General features: G+C 48.8%; 2 protein-coding genes across 5 annotated transcripts; one reads left to right on the top strand and one right to left on the bottom strand.

Annotated features, from left to right (window-relative positions):
- Nucleotides 1–193: 193 nt before the first annotated feature.
- On the bottom strand, nt 194–9,611 carry nfs1 (NFS1 cysteine desulfurase). Its single transcript, XM_015365074.2, has 13 exons — nt 9,250–9,611; nt 8,696–8,772; nt 8,090–8,206; nt 7,714–7,797; nt 7,058–7,210; nt 6,597–6,690; nt 6,346–6,480; nt 5,399–5,556; nt 4,977–5,082; nt 3,447–3,528; nt 2,749–2,832; nt 2,173–2,262; nt 194–1,641 (listed from the first exon to the last, which is right to left on the bottom strand). Exons 1-13 carry the CDS (start codon nt 9,359–9,361, stop codon nt 1,578–1,580), a joined length of 1,356 nt encoding a protein of 451 aa, XP_015220560.2. The 5' UTR covers nt 9,362–9,611; the 3' UTR covers nt 194–1,577.
- LOC102689833 (pyruvate dehydrogenase [acetyl-transferring]-phosphatase 1, mitochondrial) lies at nt 9,603–13,294 on the top strand. Of its 4 annotated transcripts, none has more exons than XM_015365071.2 (4): nt 9,603–9,693; nt 10,219–10,453; nt 10,765–10,847; nt 11,632–13,294. In XM_015365071.2, exon 4 carries the CDS (start codon nt 11,673–11,675, stop codon nt 13,221–13,223), a length of 1,551 nt encoding a protein of 516 aa, XP_015220557.2. In that variant the 5' UTR covers nt 9,603–9,693; nt 10,219–10,453; nt 10,765–10,847; nt 11,632–11,672; the 3' UTR covers nt 13,224–13,294. The 4 variants fall into 4 exon arrangements, with proteins under 4 accessions (XP_015220557.2, XP_015220558.2, XP_015220559.2 ...); XM_015365072.2 differs by having other exon boundaries at nt 10,760–10,847; XM_015365073.2 differs by lacking the exon at nt 10,765–10,847.
- Nucleotides 13,295–13,883: the final 589 nt, after the last annotated feature.

Raw genomic sequence — 13,883 nt, 5'->3', positions numbered from 1 at the left:
TGTTCACAGCGGAGATTATCAGAATCATTTCAGCACCTCTGAACTCATCCATCAGAATTTATTGCTTTGGTTTGGTTCTCAAACCGCATAATTCATTCAGAATAGGTCTCTCTGACGTAGAATTAGGAGATCCCCATTAAACCCCAATGATTTTAATTTAGAACACGAGGTTTATAATAACACAAGGCAGGGAGACAGGTTTCAGAACAGTTTATTTATACAGATACAATGTACCACAAAAAAAGATCTCGCAGTGGCCAAAGGAAAAAGAAAAAGTCAAGTTTCTCCCCTGACCAGCAAGCACACCGCCTACAGGAAAAGACACATATTGGACTTGTGAAGTGAGGTGCTGTCTCTTTTTAAACGTCAGAATAGCATCAATGTATTCTCAAGTGGTACATCTACTCAATACAGTCAGCAAAACCTTAAGTTAAAAAAAAGCTTTAAAGCATTAAACCTTTAACAAGCAGCAATGATACTTCTGAAACATTGTGAAATGATTGTTTTATCTGTATTACAAAGGGCCAAATTATCTGGGCCCTCCCCATCCCACTCAAGCCAGTCTTCTGCTTAACATCTTCCACCCTTGATGACATTAAGATGTGCCGTCTGCAGAATGCAAGGTTTGTCTCCAGTTTTCACCATCTTCACAACCGTGACCATGATGAAAGAGCCGAGCACTTGGGTCTGTCAAATGACACTGCCAGGCCTGCACAAAGACTGAACATCACAAAGGACCCAGTACTCCAGTCTCAGGAGGACCAGCGGCCTGACAAAGCTCAAGAAACCTGTGCATGAAAAAGCATTTATAGTACTTTCTGAACTGCAACAAAGACATTAAGAGGATTAATAAAATGCCCAAACTATCGACTACATACAGACACTCTTGACCTATTATTCTTTAAGATTTCTCCATTCAAGGCCACTGCACACCGAAAGGTGAGGCATATTCGCACGTATTCGAACGTTCACAGAAGTTATTCGTCGTTTTCACACCTTGCTAGAAAAACAAGTTCATATTAAGGAGTCCGTACGCCTGATACGATCACAAAGCCCGACGCTAGCCTGTGTTTGTATTTGATCTGTTCCGTTTCTACATGGGAGAAAACCGAGACCTCCTACCTCTCCCCTCCCCCCCCACCCTGAAACTGCAGCAGGCTGGAATGTAGTTCTTGGCCACCACAGGGGCCCTCTCTGACCCCGCAGGGTCCACACGGGGCCCCCAACCCAAGACAAAAACACACGGCGATTTAAATACCAACACCTCGCTGCTCGCCCACATACTAGCCTTTGGAAATTAACGGTTTTCATTCTTACGGCAGGTAAAAAGAAAGGAAAGGACAGTCAGCCCATATTTTTTAAAAAAAAGATCAAATTCTTCCTCTTATGGTACCTTACAAGTTTTTACGATCCCCGTTGTGCGTGGTTAAACGGACATTTGTTTCTTGTCATGTTTGTAATGTTCTATAGCAAGCGGAGAGAGACGACAGGCACTGGAATGCTGTCATGTGAGGGAGAAGAGGAAAGGACAAGGGGCGACGGGGACTCTGCAGCTGGAGATCCGGAGCAAATCCTGTCTAGTGCTGCGTCCACTTAATGCTCTTCAGGTCGATTCCTTCCTGCACCATCTCCCACAGCGGGCTGGAAAGGAAAATTCAAACCCTTTCAGTGTCAGACGCGAAGAGGTCGGCGAAGTGGGTTCCAATCAGGAACAGGGGCGGTTCTGGCTGCAACAGGCAGCGAAGCCGCTCGAGTGAAACTCTGTCATTGTACAAGTGTTTACAGAAAAACGGGCACCGCCAGCGCACCGGAAACGGGTTGGGTCCACTGAAGATTTCACGATTAAGGGAATCTAGAAAACTCGATTTGCTTTTTGGATTAAGAACATTTGTGCAGAACAGTGGTGGGAATAAATTCATGAGCAAAACAAAATGAAAGAGGGAGCCACTGAGGTGGAAAGCTAAATGTTGGCCTAAAGCAGAAGAAGGAAACATTCCTAACATGGTCACAACACTACATGGGTTTCAGCCACCAGACAGAACTGATCAGACTGCTGTTGGTGGAACCCTTGTCTTTTAACCTGATCCAAAAGAACCGTCGCTTTTGGATCGGGTTAATTTTCTCTCAGCGAATCAACCGATCGTCTTGTCAGGCGACAATGCGGGGACTGACCTCATCTCCCTCAGCCTCTTGACCTGCTGAATGCACTTCTCCGCTGTGTAATCCACCTCGTCCTCCGTGGTGAAGCGACCGACTCCAAACCTGAAGAGGGAAGCCGGGATGGGACTGAGTCAGCACGGAAAACTACAGGTGCAAAAACCTTTCACATCCCTAAATAACGCAAGAGTTTCCCACACCATGTCTGCCTCTAGTCCTGCTCTTCAAAAGCCCCAGTCCAGCCCCCAGGGCAGCAGTAAACCTCCTACTGCTAAAGACCTTGAACTTCTGAATTGTGATCAATTGAGATTTGCTTAATTAAGCAATTTAGAGACTTTAACTGACTAAACTACATTCCAGACTAATCAATAATTTACTTGTGTTTCCACTCTCTTGGGAACCTTTCAGTGTTGGGGTCACCTATAAAACTGAACGCGACGGGGGCTCTTCAGGACCAGGGTATGAGAGCCCTCACCTAAATGTCATTTCTCGTCTGGCCACTAAAGAAACATGCACTTGACCTGGAACAAAAAACACAGATTGAAAAAGAAGGAGAGATACTATCTAATGAAGAGTTCCTTTAACAGGCACCTGATAGACGAATGAGCCAGGTCTTCGTCAGTCCCAATAGCTCGCAGCACGTATGAAGGCTCCAGGGAGGCGGACGTGCAGGCACTGCAGAGAGGCAGAAACATCTCAGGCTCCGCGAACTCGTCACTGATCAGAACAGCCATCATTATTAAACTGGGCGGGCGTCGTTTTTGAAGATTTGTGCCAATTCATTCATACAGCTGGGTATTTAACCCGAGAAAATGTAGTGCTTGCGCCTTACTCAAGGATACAACAGCAGTGGCCCAGCGAAGATCTAAACCCACAACCTCTCAGTTCCGAGTCCAGAGCCCAGCCCACTCCTCCACACTGCTTCATCAAGCCAGATGAGGATTTAACAACAGGAATAACCCTGAGTGCAAGAGAAGGGTATCTGACCCGAACCGCTTGCCTGATGCTTTCCACAGGGGGTTTACTTATGACAACACTTTCTATCATAATCCATGCAACACATACTTATAGTCCGGCATTTGTTTTAGAACCTGTGCTCTCAAGCCACCCGACAATTATCCGCATGTTCAGCTGCAAAGACTAAAAAAAAAACACTCAAACAAAAGATGTCAAGTGCTGGTTAAAAATAAAACAAAAGGAGCCAAAAAGAGCCGTTGTACTGTTTTCAGATGGGCAACAGAAATACCCATGAGAGAGAGCGGGGTCATCACAGTGCTGGAATTGCTCACCTGCCAGAAGAGAGAGCAACATCCTTGAGTGCCATCAGCAGGCTCTCTCCCTCCACATAGGCAAAGGAAATATTGATACAACCTGCATCGCAATGAAGAAACAGTGACCATCAGACAGTGGGCCTTCAGGCCTACTCAACCTGGGGGCCCCTCCAAGTCCTCTTCCTTGACAAGGTTCGGCTACAAGGAGCTCCGTCATTTTCTGACTGACTCTCTGCGTAGCAACTGAAGAGCAGCTTGGATCAAGCTGCTGCAATGGATTTGACTGGAGGAGCTGCAGGCTGAGTGGACCTGCTAGGATTTGTATCAAAAATATAAAATATATTTTAATTAAGAACACTAAACTACAGTGGGGACTGTGGGGTTTCCAACTTACATTTAATCCCTCAGTTGCTGAAGGTTAAGAAAGAAATCCACACATCACTGCTAACCGATCACTTTCTTTTTTCAATTCAGAAGATGAAATCATACATGTGATTGAGACCAATCCACTCTCACCCAGTGCCTATCGAATAGTGGCCTCTGGTCCTGGAACACTGGATTTTGGCCCAAGGTTTTCATTGCAACCTTGCTTTTAACTAGCTAAACCACGTAGTTACTGGCACAACTCGACAAGTCGACTAGTTTCTCCCAGCTCTTCAGTCGCTGGCGAGTTAAGAGGGGCTTGCAAAACCTACAGACACAGCACCCCCTCCAGGACCAGGATTGGATTGCCCTGCACAAGACCATCCTGACATCCCGATCGTGGTGAACTTTTGTGTAGATTTTTTAACCAATAAGCAGTCTAACACGTACAGTCTGAGAATGGCGAGGAAACACCATACACAATCTCAAATCATCACGCATAACAAGAAGAATTCCTGTTAGGCAGGTCAGGAAGCAGCTACCAAATTCTCATTCGAGCAGCATTCTCTCACAATAATCCATCCATCCATTTTCCAACCTCTTCAACCAGTACAGGGTGGTGGGGGAGCCGGAGCCCGTCTCAGCAAGCAGCAGGCACAAAGCAGAATACAACCTGGACGGGACGTCAGACCATTGCAGGGCAGACGGACAAACACAGACACGCACACTCACACCACAGCCAATTATCCCAGAAGCCTATTTACTTACCAGCATGTCTCTGGACTGTGGGAGGAAACCGGAGCACCCGGAGAAAACCACACAAACACAGACAGAACATACTAACTCCAGGCCGACAACACCCCAGGTCTGGAACTGAACCCAGGGCCCCAGGGCTGTGAGGCAGCAATGCTAACCACTATGCTACTGTGCCACTACCCATGATGATAAAATGGCCCATATCTGACAAGGGCATTTAAATACCCCAGCCCATACACGAATGTCAAACAGGGTAACTTGCAGGGGAGCCTGCCACCTCCTGCCCAGCAATGTGCTTTCGGAAACAGAGCAAAAGCCAGACATGGCGGGTTCATGTAAAACCCAGCCAGTATCATCACCGCCAATCACTGACGCTTCCGAACCCGCGGCGCAGCCCAGCGAATCTGACGACCGAGAGCGGCACATCACCTGGATACCTCTTCTCGGGATCTCCATTCATTACCACATCCGGGATTCCGGCCATGATTTTCCCGAGGAGACGGTCAGCCAGCATCGATATCCGCCTGTGATCGTACTGCAGGGAAGACAGGGTGAGCCTGAGAATCTTTTGCAGGTTCTGAGAAGATGGGGGGCAGGGAGACCAGCTGCACCATCTTTGCTGTAATCAAACCAATTAAAAAGTTCGCATCTACGGAGCTAAGCCTAAATGCAGAAAGCAGGATCAGCAGGTTTTCTAGGGCTCTTTAAATGCTCAACCGCCGAAGATCTTTGCAAACTGTTCATCCAGTCAAGTGCAGCAAATGATTAGCTCCTTAATTAGCTCATTCGGAGCAGAACCCTTCTGGTCCACGTGAGGAGCAGGCGTCTCTCTGCCCACACGGTCTCCGCACCTGCATTTCCTGCTGTGCTATCTCACAGGCGGCGCCAAGGCCCACGACGAGCGGGGTGGGCACCGTGCCAGAGCGCAGCCCCCTCTCCTGCCCCCCCCCACTCTGCAGGGGATCCAGTCGCACGCGGGGCCGCCGCCTCACGTACAGCGCCCCCACTCCTGCCAACAAGCGCAGAGAGAAAAAAGAAAACCTCGTCACCCACAGGGCTCCAGAAACACAGGGTATCGGAAGCTAGAGGACCTCAAAACACTTCAACCCTGTGCACCTAAACAAAATCCTCAGCGGGGGCCTGACATCTACGATCACAGCTTCTTGATAAAGACTTCCTCCAGCTGCTTCTTGTTGAGGATAATAATGAGCTAACAACTCTGCGGTAAACACGAAGGCCAGGACAAATACGATGCACCCCAGCCTAACTGTAGATGCATACAGCACTACGTTACTTATCAGAGCAGGGAGAATGTTCTTTGCAATGAGGGGGAACGGAAATGAAGGGCTTGACGTATGCTGCCTTGCTTCCCCACTGCTCACATTCAAATCAGCTGATCTCAACACAGACCCACGCCACCTTGCGCCCTGTGCTGGAACTGCAAGGGAGTGCGGAGTGTCCCATGCCACTTGTCCCAGTGCACGTCTTTTGCTCAGCCAGTTCCTTCTTTACTTAGCCTCTCATCAAGCAATTAAGTTGGCCGTCTTGCATTGGTGACAACAGGAATAGGGAACAGTTGTATAACAACCAATGCAATAGTAAATTGGTTTTGGTAAAACAATGGTATTAGCTACAGTAACTCCACCGTCTTCTGGTTTTCACTGCACCTTCATACGACTTGTACTCACCTACGCCTCATCTCAATAGACGTACTGTATATTCAGTTAATAAGGAAACTGCAGTTGACTCACATAGAACGGAAATTCAGAGGCACCACTTGTCTATAATCGTGCTTCACCTTTTGGACCATAGATCTTGTGACCACTGATTGACATCAGATCGACGTTCCACTCGTTGACGTTAACCGGGATCTTCCCCACGGCCTGAGCCGCATCCGTGTGGAAAAACACCTTTTTGGAACGGCAGACGCGACCTGATCCGGAACAGAACACAAAGTTCCTTTGAAAATGTAAACACGGCTACGAGAAAGATAAAAAAATAAAAAGCATGAAGCCAGCCCAACTGCAACAGGAGCACAGGGTCTCTCACCTATTTCTTTCACCGGCTGTTTCACCCCAATCTCGTTGTTGACCGTCATGACTGAAACCAGGCTGGTGTCAGGCCTGATGGTCTCTTCCAGTTGCTGACAAACAACACAAGGCAGATGAGCAAACTGAGAAGTGGGCAAGCACACCCATAATGCTGCTTAGACGTTTCAACCTGCTCAGTATTTTTAATCTAGTAAGAACTGAACAAACCTAAGTCCGGCCTAAGATTTAATTCAAAGCTGTAATTCAACCTGAAAGTCTGTAAACCCAAAAGGGTAACATTGTGGAGTATGGTTATGTAATGCACGTTTCCTGAATTATAGTCAATGAGTAAATATTGAATAAAAAAGCACTATGAGAATACCGAGATACACGCTGTAGGAAGCTCAAGATCTAAATAGTCAAATGAAAGCACATTCAGCTCCCCTTCTCCCAACGCACCGCTACAAACACAACACGCACCTCCAGATCAATGAGGCCGTTACTTTTTACAGGCAAGTACGTGACGTCGAACCCTTCGGCCTCCAGCGCTCGGCAGGAGTCCAGCACGCACTTGTGCTCCGTCTGCGTGGTGACGACATGTTTCTTCCTGGACTTGTAGAACCGCGCCACACCCTGCAGTCCGAGGGAACACCAGGAAAATCGCATTACGGGGGGACCCGGTGAAGGACAACCCTGGGTCATGAAAGGGAGGCCAACCTGCAGGCTTTGTCTGTCTCTTTATAGTCACCACCTGCTTGAAACTAGGACACAAGGCTGTGTGTGTTTCAAAGCAGCAATGAATGGGCTCAATTAGTGATCAGAGTGGTCAGAGAGGTCAGTGGGCATCATGGTCTCTCACTGCTGGTGTGAGACGCTCTATCGTTAAATGAGAAACATTCTGGTACAAGGGACAGGAAGGGAAAACGAGAATGGACGTCGGCCTTCTAGTATTCAATACAACATTATTATAATCGTAGCATGACCCTGCCCATTTAGTCTGTCCTTCTGCCCCTTAATGAGCCACACAGTCTTGACCATTAACTGAATGCACAGGTTGCACTTAATCAACACCATCGATTAAACACCAATCGGGTTACACACGAGAGGAGGCAACTTTCTGTTGCTGTGATGCGCACTTTGATTGACATGTTGTTGGACTCCGTTGCGCCGCTGGTGAACACGATCTCCCTGGGATCAGCCCCAATCAGGTCGGCCACTTGCTACACAGGGAAGACAGAAAAGCAGTACGGGGTCATGACGGAGGAAAAAAGAGAAGCGTACATTTACAGTTCTTTTCTAAATCAATACCTTCCCTGTGCTTTAAATTCAGATTGGAGCTGACTCAAAATCAGCACGCGACTTCTGAAGTTTAAGGTGTTTTTTTTTTGTTTGCCACTGCTGTAAATGCCCCAGTCCCGATCATCCCGAGACGCCTGAGCGGCACCTGCAGCGCGTCGGCTGCCGTCGCCCAGGCCCGGTGGATCGGAGGGGGAGCGCGCGCGCCGGGCTCACCTTTCTGGCCACCTCCACAGCCCTCTCGCTCTCCCAGCCATATGCATGCGTTCTGGAGTGAGGGTTGCCATAGTAATTCACCTGATAGGGCAACATGGCATCCAGCACGCGGGGGTCCTGCGGGGAAGAACGGACAACCGTGGGATCCTGGACATGAGTGGAGAGGGGCCCCGCCAATAAGAAGGTCGTGGGTGCGGATCCCCCTTGCTATGGCCACTGAAAGCAGGCACTTCACTACTGCTGCTGCCCCAGTACACGGTGAGGTTCCTCATCCCTCTGTTCTGTACCCTCTTCATTCAGCTGGAGCCTATCCCAGCAAGCAGGGGACAACAGTCCATCGCAGGACACACACACACTCACACCAGGGCCAATTTCCCCCAAAGCCAATTAACCCACCAGCATGACTTTGGACTGCAGGAGGAACCCCAGAGAAACACCCCCCCGTGCAAACATGCAAACTCCACACAGACAGCACCCAGGGGGCGAAAAGGAACCCAGGGCCCCTGAGCTGGAATGCCGCCATCCTGACCACTCCACCACACTGACCCCTGGGGCGGACACGACGTAATGAATGTCTGAATGTGGTAATTAACCGAGCCGACGTACCATCGGCGTGGTGGCTTGGAAATCCATGTACAACGGGCGCAGCTCATGTTTCTCCAGGTCTCTGCCCGTGAGGTTCTCTGCCAACAACAAACACATGTGAAGAGAACGACAAAGACAACTGCACGGGCGGAAGCAGGAATGTTTTTTATGTGAAAGGAAAGCTCCACAGGCGAAACGTCGTGTTTCACAGAAATAAACCTTTACTTCAGGTGGGTAGCTGCGTCAGCATGCGTAGGCTGCAAAGGAACAAGTAATAGGTTTATTCCATGCTGAAAAAGAAGAAAGAGAACACAACGTTTCGGCCGTGGAGCCTTCTTCAGGTGTGAGCCTTCTTCCTTACACCTGAAGAAGGCTCCACGGCCGAAACGTTGTGTTCTCTTCTTTTTTTCAGCATGGAATAAACCTATTACTTTTAAACCTTTACTTGTTCCTTTGCAGCCTACGCATGTTGACGCAGCTCCCTGCTTGGACATGTTTTTATGTGGTGCCGGCTACCCAACAAAACCTGTAAAACGGACTCAACAGCACTTATAGTATAATCCAAAAACTGTTACCTTTCTCCCGGTGGTTAGCATTCGACACGCTTTCGGAATAATTCCACGCACGACAGGGAAAACCACCCCTGCTGGCTCCAAAAATGTTTCTTAGCACAGTCCTGCTCAGCATCGTAACGCGAAAAACAACTTACGTTGTAACTCTCCACAATCGGTTCACTACAGTAAGGAGATTTCAACTAAACTCACATCCGTGGAAGACGAAAAGGGAAAGAACTGCGTTTGAGCAAAGTTGCGCTCTGAAGGGCAGACTGATACACCAAGCTGGGGAAATAACTTTCCTTACATCATCACAGACAAACACACTGTTACGCGCACACCCCTACCTACGCGAGTATACAACAGGAAGTGCACTTTGACCTTCAACTTCACACCGGAAGTGTTGTTGCTGAAGCCAAAACGGGGAAGAGAGCGCCACCGTCACGTGGAACTCTGCAGCTCAAGGTGCTGGGAGTTTTTGAGCGACACCTGTCCCGTCCAGTAGCGCCTCGATCGCCTAATAATCAGAAATAATTCGGTTATGTTTTTGTAAACACGTAGTTCTAGTTTATATTAATGTTTAATACCTTGATTGTTTTAATTACCACAATGGCTGTGTTTTTTTAAACGTGACGTCTACTACAAAAGCGTCTTCCTGCGTTTTTGTTCTGTGCATGATTAAAAGAGTGAGGTTTTCGTTTATGATGATAGTGTTGTACTTTTTATCTGCGGTTATACATGCTCTATAAATTGTGTGACATTTAAATAAACGCCACTGTATGTCATTTATTTTGTACGGGTAACTGAACAGTCTTGCATTAGATGAGGGGTTTTGTTGCGAACCCAGTATTGAATTCGCGACAGAACACACCTACGTGTTTATAAATAGCTTGTATCCATCAACAAGACTCCGTGTAATAATAATAATAATCCAGCGTTTCGTGCTGTTTGTGTTGCATGTTTCCATTCTTAACGACAAAACCGCTTTAGCCTTTAGCGTTGAAAACGGCGGGGACAAAGTCTCCAGGGCGTCTCCGGGGCTGTGCTGCCGCTGGACAGGTACAGAAGGAGGCGACAGGTTAAAATTTAACTCCACGGGAGAAGCGGCTTTATCGTGGCGTGCAATCCGGCTCGGGGCGCGCCGGGAGGAAAGATGGAGGGGCTCTTGCTCAGCAGCAACCGCAGACGGTAAACTTCGTCAGAGCGGAGGAGACCACGACCGGCGGTACGTCCAACCTTTCCAAATAACAGCCTAAATAATAACAAGAGAACGCTAACGGCAAACAGAAATCGTTTAAAGAAACGACTTTGTATTTCGATGTCACTGTGCTGCTTTGTCGCAGGATGGCAGGGTAGCGACCTGCTCTCTCTGCGCAGAGGGGGAAGGGGAGGCTGTCGGCACGGATTGTGTCGTCGCAGGTAGCTGCTGTGTTGTCCGACCTGTCATGCCGGCGGCCTCACTGTCGTTAATGCAGACTGTGCTTTGTCTGGCTCTTTTTTTTTCTGGATGTCGTGACGACTGGACGGGCAGAGCAGGCCGGTTCACCTTGAGTGTATGAAGGCCTTACAAAGGGAGGGACCTTACACCGAGGCCATCTGTACAGGTGGCAGGCTGACAGGTATCCGTGGCCCAAGAACCGTGCGTCGCTTTGTGAACGCTTTTGAGACAGTCCTGAAAATGTTAGTTGTAGTTATATATATATATTAAAGTTTTGTTTTTTATCTATGTGGCTTAAAAAAAAAACTAGCGGTATTGATGTGTGCAACACCTGCAGTTACAGGTAATGACGGTGATAGTTATTTAAGTGCATTTTAAAAACGAAGTCCACCTTTGAGTCCCTTTACAAATATGTTTTTAAAGGTAGGTTTAAAGCACAAAACTGTTTTTGAAGTGGTACTGAACAAATGTCACTCTTTGTGAACTACAGAAAAGAATTGGCTGTATATTGAAGTACAAGTGATTGAATACACCGATAAAATATTGGTGAGGATATTAAAAAAGAGACATTGTAAACATCTACGATCATATCCACGTAGCCCTCCTACGGTATAAATCTCCCTGCCTTTAAAACTGTTTGTTCCCTTGTCAAGTACACGTTGTGTAATAGCAGTTCTGCTGTACTGAAGTAAAATCAGTCAACACAAACCTGCGACTTTGCGTCTGGGACCGCGGTTTAGACGAGGAGAGAAGTATTTGTTGCTCTGTCCGGCGTCTTTTATCTTTCATCCGACTTCAGGATTGATTTGATGAAGCCGGAGCTCTGAGTTTGGAGGCTGAAATACGAGAGGCTTGAATACTGACAACTGTATACCGTTTCAAAAGAAAAGATTAAAAGAGCTGTAAGTTGCACCTGCTCTGTTGATACAGCCCGATTCCCTTAACTCTGTTTATTTCGAATGCAGGTCAAGGAGAGGAGTGTGTTTAACCGGAAGCTTCAAGGACCATGCTTTCTGCAAACTGTTTCCATCATCTCTCCGTCCACCGTCACAAGCTGGCGGCAGCGCGCCGGCTGAGATCGCTGAGCGCGGCCGTGTGGCCCCACCCGGGGCCGCCTCCTCGCCGCTACCCCCCCGCGGAGACCCCGAGGAGGAAGTACAGAGCAGGAGCCCAGTCCGGCCCGATGGCGGCGTCCCAGATGAGCCACATCCTGAGGACGAACGAGTACAGCTTCGGGGTCCACGAGCTGGACGGCAGGAACGCCAGCCCGGTCCTGGGGTTCGACAGCAACCTCCTGCCCTCGAACGTGCCCAGCGAGGACCGCAGGAGCGCCGCCACCTGCCTGCAGAGCAGGGGGATGCTGTTCGGCGTCTTCGACGGGCACGCCGGCTACGCTTGCGCGCAGGCGGTCAGCGAGCGACTCTTCTACTACATAGCGGTGTCTCTGTTGCCGCTGAAGACGCTGATGGACATCGAGGAGGCGGTGGAGAACGAGCGGCCCGTGTTCCCCGTCTTGCAGTGGCACAAGCACCCCAACGACTACGTCAGCACGGACGCCGGGAAGCTGTACTTCAGCAGCCTGCGGACCTACTGGCAGGAGCTCATCGAGCTGCACGCCGGCGAGCACCACAAGGACATCGGCGCCGCCCTGGTGGGCGCCTTCCAGAGGCTGGACAGCGACATCTCGCTGGAAGCGCAAGTGGAGCTCGGGGACCCCCTCTCGCACTACACGCCCCTCAGGGTGGCGATCTCGGGGTGCACCGCCTGCGTCGCCCACGTGGACGGGCTGGACCTGCACATCGCCAACCTGGGGGACAGCCGGGCCGTGCTGGGGGTCCAGAACGGCAACGGCACCTGGTCCGCCTTGACCGTCAGCAACGATCACAACGCCCAGAACCCCGAGGAGCTGGAGAGGGTACGCCTGGAGCACCCGGCGACGGAGGAGAAGACCGTCGTCAAACACGACCGGCTGCTGGGGCTTCTCATGCCTTTCCGGGCTTTTGGGGACATCAAGTTCAAATGGAGCGGCGAGCTCCTGAGCAGGGTGCTCGACGCGCGCCCGGACATACTGTCTGCGAACGAATATGCCAGGATGCTCCCTGCAAACTACCACACCCCTCCCTATCTCACCGCAGAGCCGGAAGTCACGTCTCACAGGCTCCGGCCTCAAGACAAGTTCCTGGTCCTGGCCACGGACGGCCTGTGGGACCTGATGCACAGGCAGAATGTTGTTCAAGTGGTTGGGGAGCACTTAACGGGAATCCACTGGCAGAAGCCGGTTTCCGGGACCTCCTTCACCCTGGGACAGATGCACAGCTTACTGGCGGAAAGGAAATCCCGGGCCTCCACGGCTTTTGAAGACCACAACACCGCAACGCATCTGATACGCCACGCCCTGGGAAGCGACGGTTTTGGAGGTCTGGATCCTAGGCGCTTGTCCAGGATGCTCAGCCTGCCTCAGGAGTTGGCTAGGATGTACAGAGATGACATTACAGTTACTGTAATCCAGCTGAACACTCCCATCATTGAAGCACAGTGTAAAGCAGCTGCCTTGTAAATGCTGAGCTCCCACTACCATTTTATGTGGGAACAGTAAAATCGTTTTATAAAATTGACTGGGAACACGAACTCATCTCTCTGCATTGATATTCTTACAACATTTATCGTTACTGTTCAAAACAATACTTAGCTATAAACATTCACCTGGTAAATAAGCTAACAATTTGAAGACAATAGCAGTGTTACAGGGTTCAAATAGTAATGACAAGATGCTAGGGAAGGCAGTCACAGAGAAAGTGACCTTGCGCCATTATCAGAAAGTTGATTGTATAATTAAAAATATTAGGATTGAGACAACTAGTGGATCTCATTTAAAATGTATATTTCTGTGGTGCCTTCATGCCCAAAAGAGGCACTTCATTAAAAATGAAAATCTGGAATTATTAAAATTACTTTTAAAAATAGCTAGATAATATCCTATCAATTTGTTTAGCACCTAAATTAGCAAAATAGTTAAATATAGGATTTTCTGGATTTATTTCAGAAGGTTCCCGACTTCTCTGTATTTAGAACAGATGAGTGTAATTATGTTTCTAACCACATTCCAAATACTACACATTTTAAGTTCTTAACATCCACTGTTAATTTTAATGTACAATTATTGTATAGGGTTGAACAATTTGAATGCAACCCATTGGTCTGAACAAGACACATATGC

This window comes from Lepisosteus oculatus, chromosome 16 (assembly GCF_040954835.1).
Source record: "Lepisosteus oculatus isolate fLepOcu1 chromosome 16, fLepOcu1.hap2, whole genome shotgun sequence".
NCBI classification, from domain to species: Eukaryota; Metazoa; Chordata; class Actinopteri; order Semionotiformes; family Lepisosteidae; genus Lepisosteus; species Lepisosteus oculatus.
This window is presented reverse-complemented; position numbering and strand designations above follow the sequence as displayed.